Genomic DNA, 12,688 nt, shown 5'->3' with positions numbered 1-12,688 from the left:
GTAGCCTACAGGGTGGAAGGGGGAACCTACAGGACCTCGGAAGCCCGACACAGGACGCACACAGGCAGCTGGGAGGAGGCAAGGAGCCCAGCGCCATCGACTTTTACTGCCCAAAGACTGGCTTGAATGCTTCATGCCCAGGTCACACATTTACTGCTCCACACTGTCTCCTCTTGGCCCTTTCCAGCCTCATGCATTCATGCACCCATTCATGCATTCTTCAAAGCAGCTCCGTTTGTAGAAAACCCTTCCTGTGCTGTCGAATCCTGCCTCTGTAGATGACTAACTGCCTTTGGGCAGGTAGCAGAACTCAGCAGTCTGCCTCATGTGCAACGAGGACGGGGGTGCTGCGAGCATTAGACCCTGTGCAGGTGAAGAGCCCGAGGCTGCAGACTCGCAGTTCTGCAAACAGGAACGGCGGCCCGGCTTTAAAGTCTTGCGAGCCCAAAGCAGGTAGGAGAGGAGCGAGCCCACGAGAAACCAGGACTTGGGTGACGCACAAATAGGATTCCCGTGCAAAACAGGGCTCACAAGGGCCTCCCTGTCGCCTGGACAGTGAAAGGAAAGCGGATCGGCTTCTCCAAAGGCGACCTTTGCGCCTGTAGGCACAAAGACTTGAGCACTCTCGGCCTTGGGAGGAAAGACTAGCGCGGGAAAGTGGCAACAAGTCCCGGCACCCTGGGAGGGAGAGGCGGGCGGCTGCGGCAGGAAGGGGAGGAGGAGGAGACAGAGGAGGGGACAGGCCGGCCCAACTCGTGCTCCCCCGCGCAGGGCGGAGCCCGGGCCCGCCCGCCCGCCCGCAGGTGAGCTAGCCGGGGAGGAGCCGGTGCCAGGCTCAGGCGCCCGCGGCCGCCGCTCCGAGCCACTGGCCACAGCCACTTTCCCCGCCGAGGCCGAGGCGCCCCGGAGCCATGGCTGGCCAGTCCCGCGGGGCCACAATCGCACTGCTGGGGGTCCTGCTGCTCGGCGCCGTGCGCCCGGGAGCTGGTGAGTGCGGTGCGGCGGTAGCGGGTGGCGCTGGGCGGTGGAAGCGGCCGGAGAGCGGGCGCCCGGCGGAGGGTGCGGGGGCGCAGAAGGAAGCAAGGTGCGGGGGATGCTGAGCCGGGGTGGGGGCGACACAGTCGGGATGCATGGACGGCGCGGGGTCCCCGGGACCGCCCGGCGCCTGGGCGCGCCGCGTCGGGCAAAGTGGCCGTGCCCTCCTGGATTCCGAGCAACCTCGCCCTGGGCGCAGGCCGCGGCACATGGGAGTGTCCCCGAGCTGGGAGCCCGGCGGTCGCGGGGATGAGCCCGGCGCCGACGGCTCAGGAGGAGAAAAGCGCGCGCCCCAGCTGAGGCCCGGGGATCTGCCGCGCATCGGGGGCTTTACCTGAGTGCTTGGGGGGCGCCGGGGCTGGCCGTGGGGAGGGAGCTTTCCTCTCTCGGCCCACCCTCTACCTCCTCACCTGGGGCTGGAAGAAGGGGCAAGAAAACAGCGGTTTGGCCCGGTAGCGCACGGGATCACCCTTTTCCCGGTCCGCACGCCCCATTCTAGCTCTCTCGAAGTTCCGGAAAATTAATTTGAAAATGGAAGCGCCAGGCTGGAGAAGGGTCCCGGCGTTCTTGCCACGGGGGCGGTGAGCTCCCGCCCCTCGTGCCTCAGGGTAGTGTTTGTACTTTGACCCCGCGAGGGGGTCGGCGAGGGGACGTTCCGGAGAGGTGTGTGAATTTCCAGTTGATACCGTTGTGCGCCGGGACCGCCGCCTCCCCGCTGCGGGTGCGCGCTCCCGTGGGCTCTGGAAGTAGATCGAAACGTAGAAATAACCGGGGTTCTTCGTGTAAGAACTTGATTCGAAGCCTTTCCTGAGGCTAGCCCAGGTTGTGATTTCTAAAGAGTTATCCGGGAGGCGAGTGGGGTCTTGGATTATTCTTTGGTGCCCCTAAGGGGGCGTTTGTATTCGGCGGGTAGGTAGATTAGGGTAAATTAAGTTAAGGAATAAAACGAAGCGGGTGTGGTGGACTTTGGCGTTCTGGCAACTGCCGTCATTGCAAACCTACAGGAAAGCTTCCTGGTTCCTTTCTCCAACGGCATCAGGTGACATATTACTTACTGTACATTCCCTAGACCATTTTAAGACCACATTTAAAGCCTTGTGCCCGTATGCATATCTCTTGTAATACAAATTTACCGGAAGACTGCATTTTCAAGATTTTCTTTGAAGAAATAAAAAAAAATCCGTCTGAGAATAAAGAGTGATTTCGCGGGTGAAAATGCATGTAAATGTGTGTGAGAGAAAAATGTGTGCCCATCACACTTGGGAGCTGTACTGAAACTCGGAATTGTCTGAGGTGTTTCCGGTTGTCTGTGATGACCAGGAGTCCCCCAGTAAGAATATGGTGTAAATCAAGGCATTACCAATGCCAAGGATGACAGGCTGGCCTGAACGGGCCTCTGTTAACTGATTTCTCCCTTTGGCCTGGAGAGGCTGCCATTTTGGCCTACAGCATAGTCGCTTTCTTTTAGGAAGTTGTTGACTGTCGGAGCGAGCTCTCATGGTTCAGGTATAAATACGGGGAAGCCTAGGGACTTCCCACCTCACTTTCCAAAATCTTCCTGTGGTCTCCGGAATTGGCTGTGTGTGGCCACCTCGCTGGCCTGAACTGGGGGCTGCGTCTTGGAGGTTGGAGCCGTTTCAGAGGACAGCCGCTTTGCCTGACGTCTTGGGGTTGGCCTAACAGGTAGGGGTCTTTGAGAAGTTCCTGGAGTCTATCCAGAGAAGATGGAAAAAGCCGGAGAGCCCGGCACAATGGATTTGTTTTTTAAATCCCTGAGCTCTCTTAATGAAGACGGCCTAGTGAACGTGAAGTTGGTGTCCCTGCAGAACTGAACTGCAAAGGGAAAGTTAATGTCTTGGTGTGATGTGTTGGGGTGAGTGTGGTGTAACCCCCCGCTCCCCCACTTCCAAGAGCGAAGGACTGGTTAAGTTGGAATCAGAACCGTGGTAAAACCTCAACTTACTGGCTTTTTAAGAATTGCTGAGTGGGGCTCCTGGGCGGCTCGGTTTTTTGAGCCTCCGACTCCGGCTCAGGTCATGATCTCGCGGTTCACGAGTTCAAGGCCCCCGCGTCGGGCTCTGCGCTGACCGCTCGGAGCCTGGAGCCTGCTTCGGATTCTGCGTCTCCTTCTCTCTCTGCCCCTCCCCCACTTGCATTCCGTCTCTCTGAAACATAAACAAACATTTAAAAAGAAATTTTTTAAAAAAAGAATTGCTGAGACACCAGAGTCTGGGTTTGGTGACCCCATTCTTGCCGCCATCGTGTTTCACCAGAAATGTGAGCAAGCATCAAATGATGTGTTCGCTGACCCCGGATGAGCCTGCGTCTTCGTCATTCTTTGGATTCAAATGAGCAGCTGGTAGCTGTTGTCTGGAATGTGTAACTGGTAGGAGTGATGAGTCTCCCTCACCCCCACAGATTTTCGTGGTTCAGAGTCAGAGAGGGCCACTCTGCTGACCCGGAGGATGTGCTCTGATGCTGGCCCATCAGCCTCAGGGTTCACCTCAGATGCTCTTCTGGGGGGTTCTCCCGGGCTATCAACGTAGGAGAAGAAGGTCGAAAGCAACAATTAAAATATCTCACGTAGTATAGTTACTGTAGAAAAATTGGTAATAAATATAACCAAAATGAAAAAAATAATAATCTGTAAGCAAAGCACATTGGTCACTTTGGTACAGTCTTATCGTGTGCGTGTGTGCGCCCAAAACCAGACCTGGGACCATCCATCATATGGCTTTAACCAGCCCCCCACAGGTGGACATTTAGGCGGCTTCCCACTTTCCTGCTAAAAAAAACAGAACGTGTCCAACAGTAGGGAACTGCCTGTGTCCATTTTGATAGGTCTGTTCAGTGAAAAGACATCGAAAGTGACGTGGTGCGGATTCTATAATGACATCAGATGATGTCGTCTCTGTGTTGCCGAGGTTATAAAATAAAAGCTGGATTATCACATTTTGATATATCCGAGCATGAATTCTTGTCGGCTATATCGCTCTGCACACTTCCTTGACGATCTTGTCCGACTGAAACTCTGGGAATCGAATTGCTGGCATGGAGAGTAGACAAAATGCTCAGGTTTTGGAGACATCCCGCCTTGTGGCCCTCTGGAGAGCTCATCCTGTGGTCCTGGCGTACGTTCGGGCCAGCGTGTGCCGGTCCCTGGTTCCCACACTATCAGGCTGTCCTCATAGATGTCAGTGACATCTATGGAAGAAGGCTTTTCCTCCCTCTAGTGCAGCAAGCTGGGTCTGAATGGTGTTGGTGGATGTTCGAGAATCTTAGGAGCACCCCAGCTAAGCGATTATGTTGCTGAAACACACACACACACACACACACACACACACACACACGCAACAGAATGGAGCCCCTTGACTTATAACAAGCCTCACCTGCGGGTTTGGACGGGGGCGAGGGTGGGGTTTGCTGGTCAGGATTCATGATTGCGGTCAAGGTGGGTGGGGCAGCGGGGGAGGTCAGGACCCCTGCTAGGGAAGACCCATGGCTAAGGCTGTCCACCTGAGTGATGAAGAACAGTTCATACCCTTTAATTATCATTCTAAGTGATAAAAATTCTCCCACAAATTATTTCAAACCACTTCCTACAGCCTTGTAATTAGCCCGTCACCTTCTCCCAGGCAGCTGGCAACGTTCTAGACAATCGGGCCGGGAGAGCCAGGTTTCCTACCTCACCCCTTTGTAGCCTTGGGTTTGTATTTCAGGACATCATTTTTAAAAATCACTAACCACTGCTTGTAATAGCGAACACGTACTGCTCTGCGGCAGCCGCCCTTCTGAGTGTTTTATGTGCAAGCATCTCCCGTTTACCGTCAGTGATGTTTTCTTTAAAACCACACGTGCTGCATAAACACACTAACCGATGCCCTGCGTCTCACGATTTCCTACGGGAGACATGGTAACAACCCCCACCCCCATTTGGAAATATGGCATTTCCAAAAGCCATATATATACAGGGGAACCTGGGGGGGCTCAGTCAGTTAAACGTCCGGCTTCGGCTCAGGTCATGATCTCGCAGTTCATGAGTTCGAGCCCCCCCATCGGGCTCTGTGCTGACAGCTCAGAGCCTGGAGCCTGCTTTGGGTTCTGTGTCTTCCTTGCTCTCTGCCCCTCCCCTGCTCACACTCTCTCTCTCTCAAAAAATAAACATGAAAAAAAATTTTTTTAATGTTTAAAACAAAACACTGAGTGTTGTGTTCATATTTGTTCTGCGGATGTGTACGTGCTTTTAATACTCAAACAGTTTAAAGACTGTGCTTCGAAACCCCTGTACGTGGTAACAAAAATTCCAGTTGTACAAAAGGGTACGTGGGAAGAAGTATGCCCCCTTCCACCTCTGACCCCGGGCTTTCGCCCAGAAGCAGCCACGGTTTCTTGTGCATTGTTCCTGAGCAATTCTACGCAAGCACAACCTCATAAATGTGCGTACGTCCCTTCTTTACACAGCCAGACCATAACCATGGTATATGGCATGGGATGCGTCTCATATGCTTCTGGAGTTTGCTCACTTAGCAACCCATCTTGTCGCTTGCTCCGTATCAGAACATATGGGGGCTGCCGTTCTTTTCGACGGCCACGTAATATTCCTGGCCGTGGGCACGCCGTGTGGTGTCACCAGCCTCTTACTGCTGGGTTGTTTCCAGTCTTTTGTTTTTAAAATTGTTTTTTAATGTGTATTTATTTTTGAGAGAGAGAGAGAGAGACAGCATGAGTCAGGGAGGGGCAGAGAGAGAGGGAGACACAGAATCCGAAGCAGGCTCCAGGCTCCGAGCTGTCAGCACAGAGCCCGACGCGGGGCTCGAACTCACGGACCGCAAGATCATGACCTGAGCCGAAGTTGGACGCTCAACCGACTGAGCCACCCAGGCGCCCCCAGTCTTTTGTGTTTATAGAGAGTTTCAGTTGCCATATTTGCAGTTGTCTTTTTTAGGAATATAGACCAGGATGAGGGAATTACTGGGTCAAAGAGTTTGTACAGAAAGTGTCAGGGAACAAATGGAGGAAAGTGAGTCACAGAAGTGAGGCAACTCCCCCAAGGTCACAGCTAATAAGCGGGGGTGCCATCCGTGAACCTGGGCAGACTCGTTTCAGAGCCCAGGCTCTGTCCCTCCCCACACTGCCGTTTTCTCCTTCCTTCCCTCCTTCCTTCCTTCCTTCCTTCCTTCCTTCCTTCCTTCCTTCCTTCCAGGTGAAACTAACCCTAAGTTTTAGTCAGAGAAACGGTTTGAACTTCCTTTTAAATATTGACTTTTGATGACATGCTCAAGAAGACTTGAGGACAGGCATGGGCCCTGGGAGCTCCTCCCGGGTCTACGTCGTGTTGCACTGCGTCACGTTCGTTCGTTCTTGCTGACTTTGACATCGGCGAGTCTAGCGGTGTCAGACTAAGCCGCAAACCCAACCGTGTGCGATGGCTCACACACGACAGGTGTTTATTTCTTGCTCAGATGAGACCCCAAACAGGGGATCTCCTCCAAGCAGTGATGAGGACCCAGGGTCCTTTGACTTCCTGGCTCTGCTGTCTTCAGCATGTGTCCTGTCCTCCGCGCTCATCCACGTCACGCTGACGGAAGGAAGAAGAGTGCAGAGGGGCTCCCGTGGGAGTCTTGACGCCTGAGCACGGAAGCCGTTTCACATCCTTTGTGTGGCCGTTCTCTTGGCTCCAGGTCAGTGGCCTGGCCCCATCCCGGTGGAAGGGAGACCGGAATGTCGTCTAGATGGGACCCCGGAAGAAGTTAGCGTTGTCCAGTTGGCAAGACCGTGGGCAAAGTGGGGAGAGCACCCCCACTGAAGAGTGAGGACGCGTGGCTGTAAGCTCAAGTCTTAACGACAGCAAGCTTTAAGACTTGGGAGAGTCGCCTCGCCTCTCTGGGCCTCGCTTTTCCGGTCTTTGACATAGGGGCTTGGACCATGCAGAGGAAGTACCAGCCCTAATCTTTTCTGCCAAAGCTGATCTGTGGACCTGCTGGAGACCCCTGAGCTGAGGGAACAGCTCAGGCAGGTTCGTATCCAACCCCCGTGAAGTTTCTGGCTAGAACTGTGCCTGGCACATAGCTAGCATTGAATAAATTGCGTGTGGAATGAACAGATAGGTGCTCCGGGTCAGCCATCAAAGCGAGTCTTTTTAGGAGGGAATGAGCACAGAGGAGTTAGAGGACTTCTGGGCCACCCGGGTGGCCCGGTCGGTTGGGTGTCCGACGTCGGCTCGGGTCATGATCTCACGGTTCGTGAGATCAAGCCCCACGTCGGGCTCTGTGCTGACAGACATAATCTCTGCTTCAGGTTCTGTGTCTCCCTCTCTCTCTGCCCTTCCCCCGCCCACTCTGTCTCTCTCGCGCTCTCTCAAAAATAAATAAAAAGCATTAAAAAAATTTTTTTAAAGAAGTGAGATGACTTCTTTAAGTCGCACTGTTGGAAGGGGCTGAGGACCCGAAGTGCTAACTCCAAGATCTTCTGGCCCCAGCTCTGATGCAAATCAGACAGAAGAAGAAGAGGAGGGAAGCTGGGTCCTGGAAAGTAGAAAAAAGAGAATGCGGATGGACAGAGGGAACCGCAGCTCTCTGTGTCCCTGCAGGGGGTGGGGGAGACCTCCCTGGTATCCGGCCGGGGTCTCTACCTCAGGCCAGGACCTGGGGTCTTCACTAAGTCTCTGCTCGTCCCCCAAAAACCTGTGCTCAGAAGGCAGCGGATGGGGGTGTGGGTGGGTCCGCAGGAATGCAATCCCGCTTCTAGAAACCTTCAAGGGAATCGCCAGGAAACGATGAGGACTTGCTTGTGATACAATGAAGGAAGCAGGGAGTAAAGTCATGTGTGTGCAGGGCGACTCGTGTCAGCTTGCTGTCCTTCTGTCTGTATCTCATAGGAGCTCAGGAAAAAAGACGGGAAGGACGCCCCACCAAAAGGGTCTGGCCTCTTGGGGTGGCTCAGCAGAGTCCTCTTGTACAAAGGACAGTTCGTCGGTAGCAGTAAGGACGGTGACAAGGACTCTATGTTATCCCACGTGTTCTCCCCATTTGAGCCACCATTGCCCCACCGTCTCCTAACCGGGTTGGTTTGGTTTGATTTTCTCTACATAGTGATGCTGAATTTGCAAGAGGAGACAATAGAATATTAGAATTGGCCGTCACTTCACAAGCTTGTAGGAAATTAGAGGTTCTTTCTTCGGGTACTGGACTTAAAAAATAATATGCAGGTCTCAGTTCTCTCCCGAGTGGAGCCCAAGACAAGGGCACCACTGGAAACCTTGCTGGTCTGACTTTGCCAGGGAGGGGCCGCCCTCTTGGACCAGCTGCCCATCCTGCTAGATGGACACACAGCTCACGACCCTGAGGCCATTAAACACGTCGCTGCAGCGTGTGAACGTGTGTAAGTAATAAATTTGGAAACATCTTGCCAGAATAAATTAAAACTGTCCCATAAGCACAGATGATATAGCTTTCTTTTTTTTTTTAATTTGCTTTTTTAATGTTTATTTTTAAGAAAGAGAGAGACAGCCAGAGCACAAGCGGGAGGAGGGGCAGAGAGAGAGGGAGACACAGAATGGGAAGCAGGCTCCAGGCTCCGAGCTGTCAGCACAGAGCCCGACGTGGGGCTCGAACTCACGAACCTCGAGATCGTGACCTGAGCCGAAGTCGGACGCTCGACCGACGGAGCCACCCAGGCGCCCCAGCGTAGCTTTCTTGAAGTTTTAAGTGAAGTGTGGATACTTCTGACCCTCAGTGACAGAAGATCAGAGGCTTCGGGGTGTCCTGATTCCACCACCTGCTAACTAGACAACTTGTGCTGGTCACTTAGCCTCCCTAGGACTGTGTCCTCAGTTCCAAACGAGGACACCGCAGCACCTCGTGGGTGGGTCGAATGGAATCACGGCTGTAAACCCCTCAGCACTAAGGTCGGACCTGAAACGCATTCCTCGGTGAATGAGAATTGCCATTTTCTTCGATAACTTGAGCTGAGCCCAGGAAGAACTTGGAGATTTGCAGCAGCAGGCAGTCTGGACCAAACTGCCAGGGCAGAGTCTGCCCTGGGTCGCTCGTGGGAGACAACTGACATTGTTCTCGGGCTTCTGCTACCACACGGTGCTTTGGATACTCTCCCGGTGCAGTTGACTTTGGGCACGTGTGAAGACATCTTGGGAGAAGTTCCTAGAAGAGAAGCTGCTGGATTAAAAACTGCAACAAGTTGGGGCACCAGGGTGGCTTAGCTGGGGAACCTGATTTCGGCTCAGGTCTCGAGCCAGTTGTGAGATCGAGCCGACGTCGAGTGTAAAGCCTGCTTGGGATTCTCTCTCTCTCTCTCTCTCTCTCTCTCTCTCTCACTCTCTCTGCCTCTCCCCCACTCATTCTTTCTCTCTCTCTCTCTCTCTCTCTCAAAATAAATAAGCATTTTTTTAAACTGCAAGAAGTTGTCCTCAATGATACTAGCACAAGTTTTTAAAAACTGTTTGCAAGTGGGGGCGCCTGGGTGGCGCAGTCGGTTAAGCGTCCGACTTCAGCTCAGGTCACGATCTCGCGCTCCGTGAGTTCGAGCCCCGCGTCGGGCTCTGGGCTGATGGCTCAGAGCCTGGAGCCTGTTTCCGATTCTGTGTCTCCCTCTCTCTCTGCCCCTCCCCCGTTCATGCTCTGTCTCTCTCTGTCCCAAAAAATAAATAAACATTGAAAAAAAAATTAAAAAAAAAAAAAACTGTTTGCAAGTGAACACAGACACGCATGCACACACACACACACACACACACACTTCCTGTTAACCAGGGAACTGACCAGACCAGTTTTCTGTGACTTCAATGCCAGGCCCAATTATTCTGAGACATGAATGTGAACACCCCAGGAGGCTTCTGAGGATTACAGCTGTTCTCGTGAGCAGGTGTCATACTCCAAGCCTGGGCTGGAGGGTGCCAGGCCGCAAAAGCCGAGTTGGACCCCTGCCTTTAATCCTCTCCGAGAGATGGAGGATTGCTCAACTGGCCCAGAAGTTGCTGACAATCTTATCAGGCACTTCAGCCTTGGGCTAAACCTGTCGGGAGCAAGTTCTCAACTTGTCAGAACACAGAAGATGTTTTTCAAATTGTGAACGGTGCTGGGTCGTCTTGCAGAAGCCCGTCACAACCCAGTGTAGCCGAACCCCTGGCATTAACATCTCCCAGCCTCCCTGGTCTCTCCCCGTGTGGGGAGTACAGCCCGAGTCGTGACCAGGAACCTGGGACCCAGGGAAGGCGTACCCCACCAGCGCCTTGAAACCCTAGATAAGCATGGTTTGCTCCTTGTGCTGGTGGTTGGAGACTGGAAACAACCCAAACATCCATCATTAGAAGCCTGGTTAAATAAATGATGGCAAATCCCAGCAGTGGATGCTACACAGCCATATAAGGTCACTGGGTAGCTCTCGGTGTACTGATGGGGAGTGACCCCCAAGATATATTATGGAGAGGAAAACATACGGTTCAGAACAGTGAATAAAGCATGTTGCCTTTTGGCCAAAGGAAATGAAATAAAATAAAATAGGGGTGGCATATAGATATACACTTGCGTATTCACAGATTTCCTGTACAAGGACATGCAAACCGGTGTCAGGGATTGCCCCTGGCAAGAACACCAGGTTGAAGATAAGAGTGAGACTTTTTACCGGTCAAAACTCATTTTTGTTTTTTTGTTTTTTTACCTTGTGCTTCGTGTATTATTTAATTTAAATGTAAACCATATTTTTCAGCTTTACGAAGATGCACAGAGGCACCTGAGTGGCTCAGTCAGCTAAGGGTCCAACGCTTGATTTAGGCTCAGGTTGTGGTCTCACCGTTCATGAGTTCGAGCCCTGCATCAGGCTCTGGGCTGACAGCTCAGGGGCTGGAGCCTGCTTCGGATTCTGTATCTCCCTCTCTCTGCTTCCCCCCCACCCCCCGCCGCCGCCGGCCACCGCACCCCTGCTCGTGCTCTGTCTCTCTCTGTCTCTCAAAAGTAAACATTAAAAAAATTGAAATTAAAAAAGTAGTTTTAAATTAAGAAAACATCCAAAGGCAGGTACGGGTATAGCAATCAATAGTTCTGCTTTGTGAAAACACAGATATCGTGAATGTAGATACTGTCTTCAAAAAGTCTACAGTTGCTTCCTGCAGGAATTTGGTTGTGGAGAAATATTAAGTCACTAGGAATTGGGGAACTGATGACCCAAGCTGCCTTCTCCACTTGGAGCGACATTTCTAGAAGAGGAAATTGCTACTCTTCCCTCCTGTCTGCTTTTAGAGCATAGCACTGAGCAGGCCTAGAGAATTTGATTTCTGCCTAGAAAATCTTTGAAAGTTCCAGTCTAATCTTAGGCCATTTGGTAATAAACCCCATCCATCCACAGATCTTGGAGGCCCCCTATGCTAGACGGTGGACATTCAGAGGTAGGAACCACCAGTCCCTTGCTCTCCAGGGACTCATCATGCAGAAGGGATTCAAACATGGGAACTAGAGGTTCCCATGGTGGCCTAGAGGTCTTGGCCCAGTTCTGTTGGATGTGTTTTGGAAAAAAAGCTGACTTACAAAGTATTCAGTAAAGCATGCACCCTCTGTTTCAGCAAAGACGCTGTGTTGGCTTTTCTTGTTTATGTTGCTTGCCTGGGTCCCCGAAAGCAGGAGTCTGAGACACTGTCCAATGTGATAACTACTCTTCAAAGATATATATGTATAAAAACCACAGTAAAGATACGGGATGGAGAATAGCTTTCATAGACAGGAAAAGAGAAGGCAGAAGACAAGGTGTTCTCCTGGTGTCTGAGGTCTGTGGGCCATCACAGGAAACCATGAGGCTGGCCCTGGAGTGAAAGTGTGGCTCTGTCATTCGTTACCAGTAATCCCACTGTGTTGTCAAGCGATGGATATTAAGGAGTACACTTGCGGGGCGCCTGGGTGGCTCAGTCGGTCGAGCGTCCGACTTCGGCTCAGGTCATGATCTCGCGGTCCGTGAGTTCGAGCCCCTCGTCGGGCTCTGTGCTGACAGCTCGGAGCCTGGAGCCTGCTTCGGATTCTGTGTCTCCCTCTCTCTCTGCCCCTCCCCTGCTCATGCTCTGTCTCTCTCTGTCTCAAAAAGAAATAAAACATTTTTTAAAAAGGAGTGCACTTGCTGTGATGAGCACCGGCTGTTGTATAGAATTGTTGGATCACTACGTTGTACACCTGAAACTAATATTACACTGTATGTTAACTCACTGGAATTTATTTATTTTTTTCCGGTTTATTTATTTATTTATTTTGAGGGGGGGGGAGCGGGAGGGGCAGAGAGAGGTGGGAGAGAGAGAGAGAATCCCAAGCAGGCTCTGCTCTGTCAGTGCAGAGTCCGCAGACGCGGGGCTTGACGTCACGACCGTGAGATCGTGACCTGAGCTGAAATCAAGAGTCAGACACTTAACCAACTGAGCCACCCAGGCACCCCTGGAATTTATTTTTTTTTAATGTTTGTGTATTTTTGAGAGAGAGAGAATGCACGCATGCAGGCTGGGGAGAGACAGACAATCCAAAGCAGGCTCCGTGCTGTCAGCACAGAGCCTGAATGCGGGGCTCAGACTCACGACCCGTGAGATCGTGACCTGAGCCGAAATCAAATGCTTAACCGGCCGAGCCACCCAGGTGACCCCGGTTAACTAACTGGAATTTAAATTAAA

General features: G+C 52.2%; 1 protein-coding gene across 1 annotated transcript in view; it reads left to right on the top strand.

Moving 5' to 3' along the window:
- Positions 1–911: 911 nt before the first annotated feature.
- Positions 912–12,688, top strand: part of CDCP1 (CUB domain containing protein 1) — a 58,071-nt gene continuing 46,294 nt past the window's right edge. Inside the window, exon 1 of the mRNA XM_030305665.2 lies at positions 912–987. Within this exon, the coding sequence (XP_030161525.1) occupies positions 912–987 (76 nt within the window). The remainder of the gene's footprint in view (positions 988–12,688) is intronic.

The sequence above is a fragment of the Lynx canadensis genome, chromosome A2 (assembly GCF_007474595.2).
Source record: "Lynx canadensis isolate LIC74 chromosome A2, mLynCan4.pri.v2, whole genome shotgun sequence".
In the NCBI taxonomy this organism is placed as follows: domain Eukaryota; kingdom Metazoa; phylum Chordata; class Mammalia; order Carnivora; family Felidae; genus Lynx; species Lynx canadensis.
This window is presented reverse-complemented; position numbering and strand designations above follow the sequence as displayed.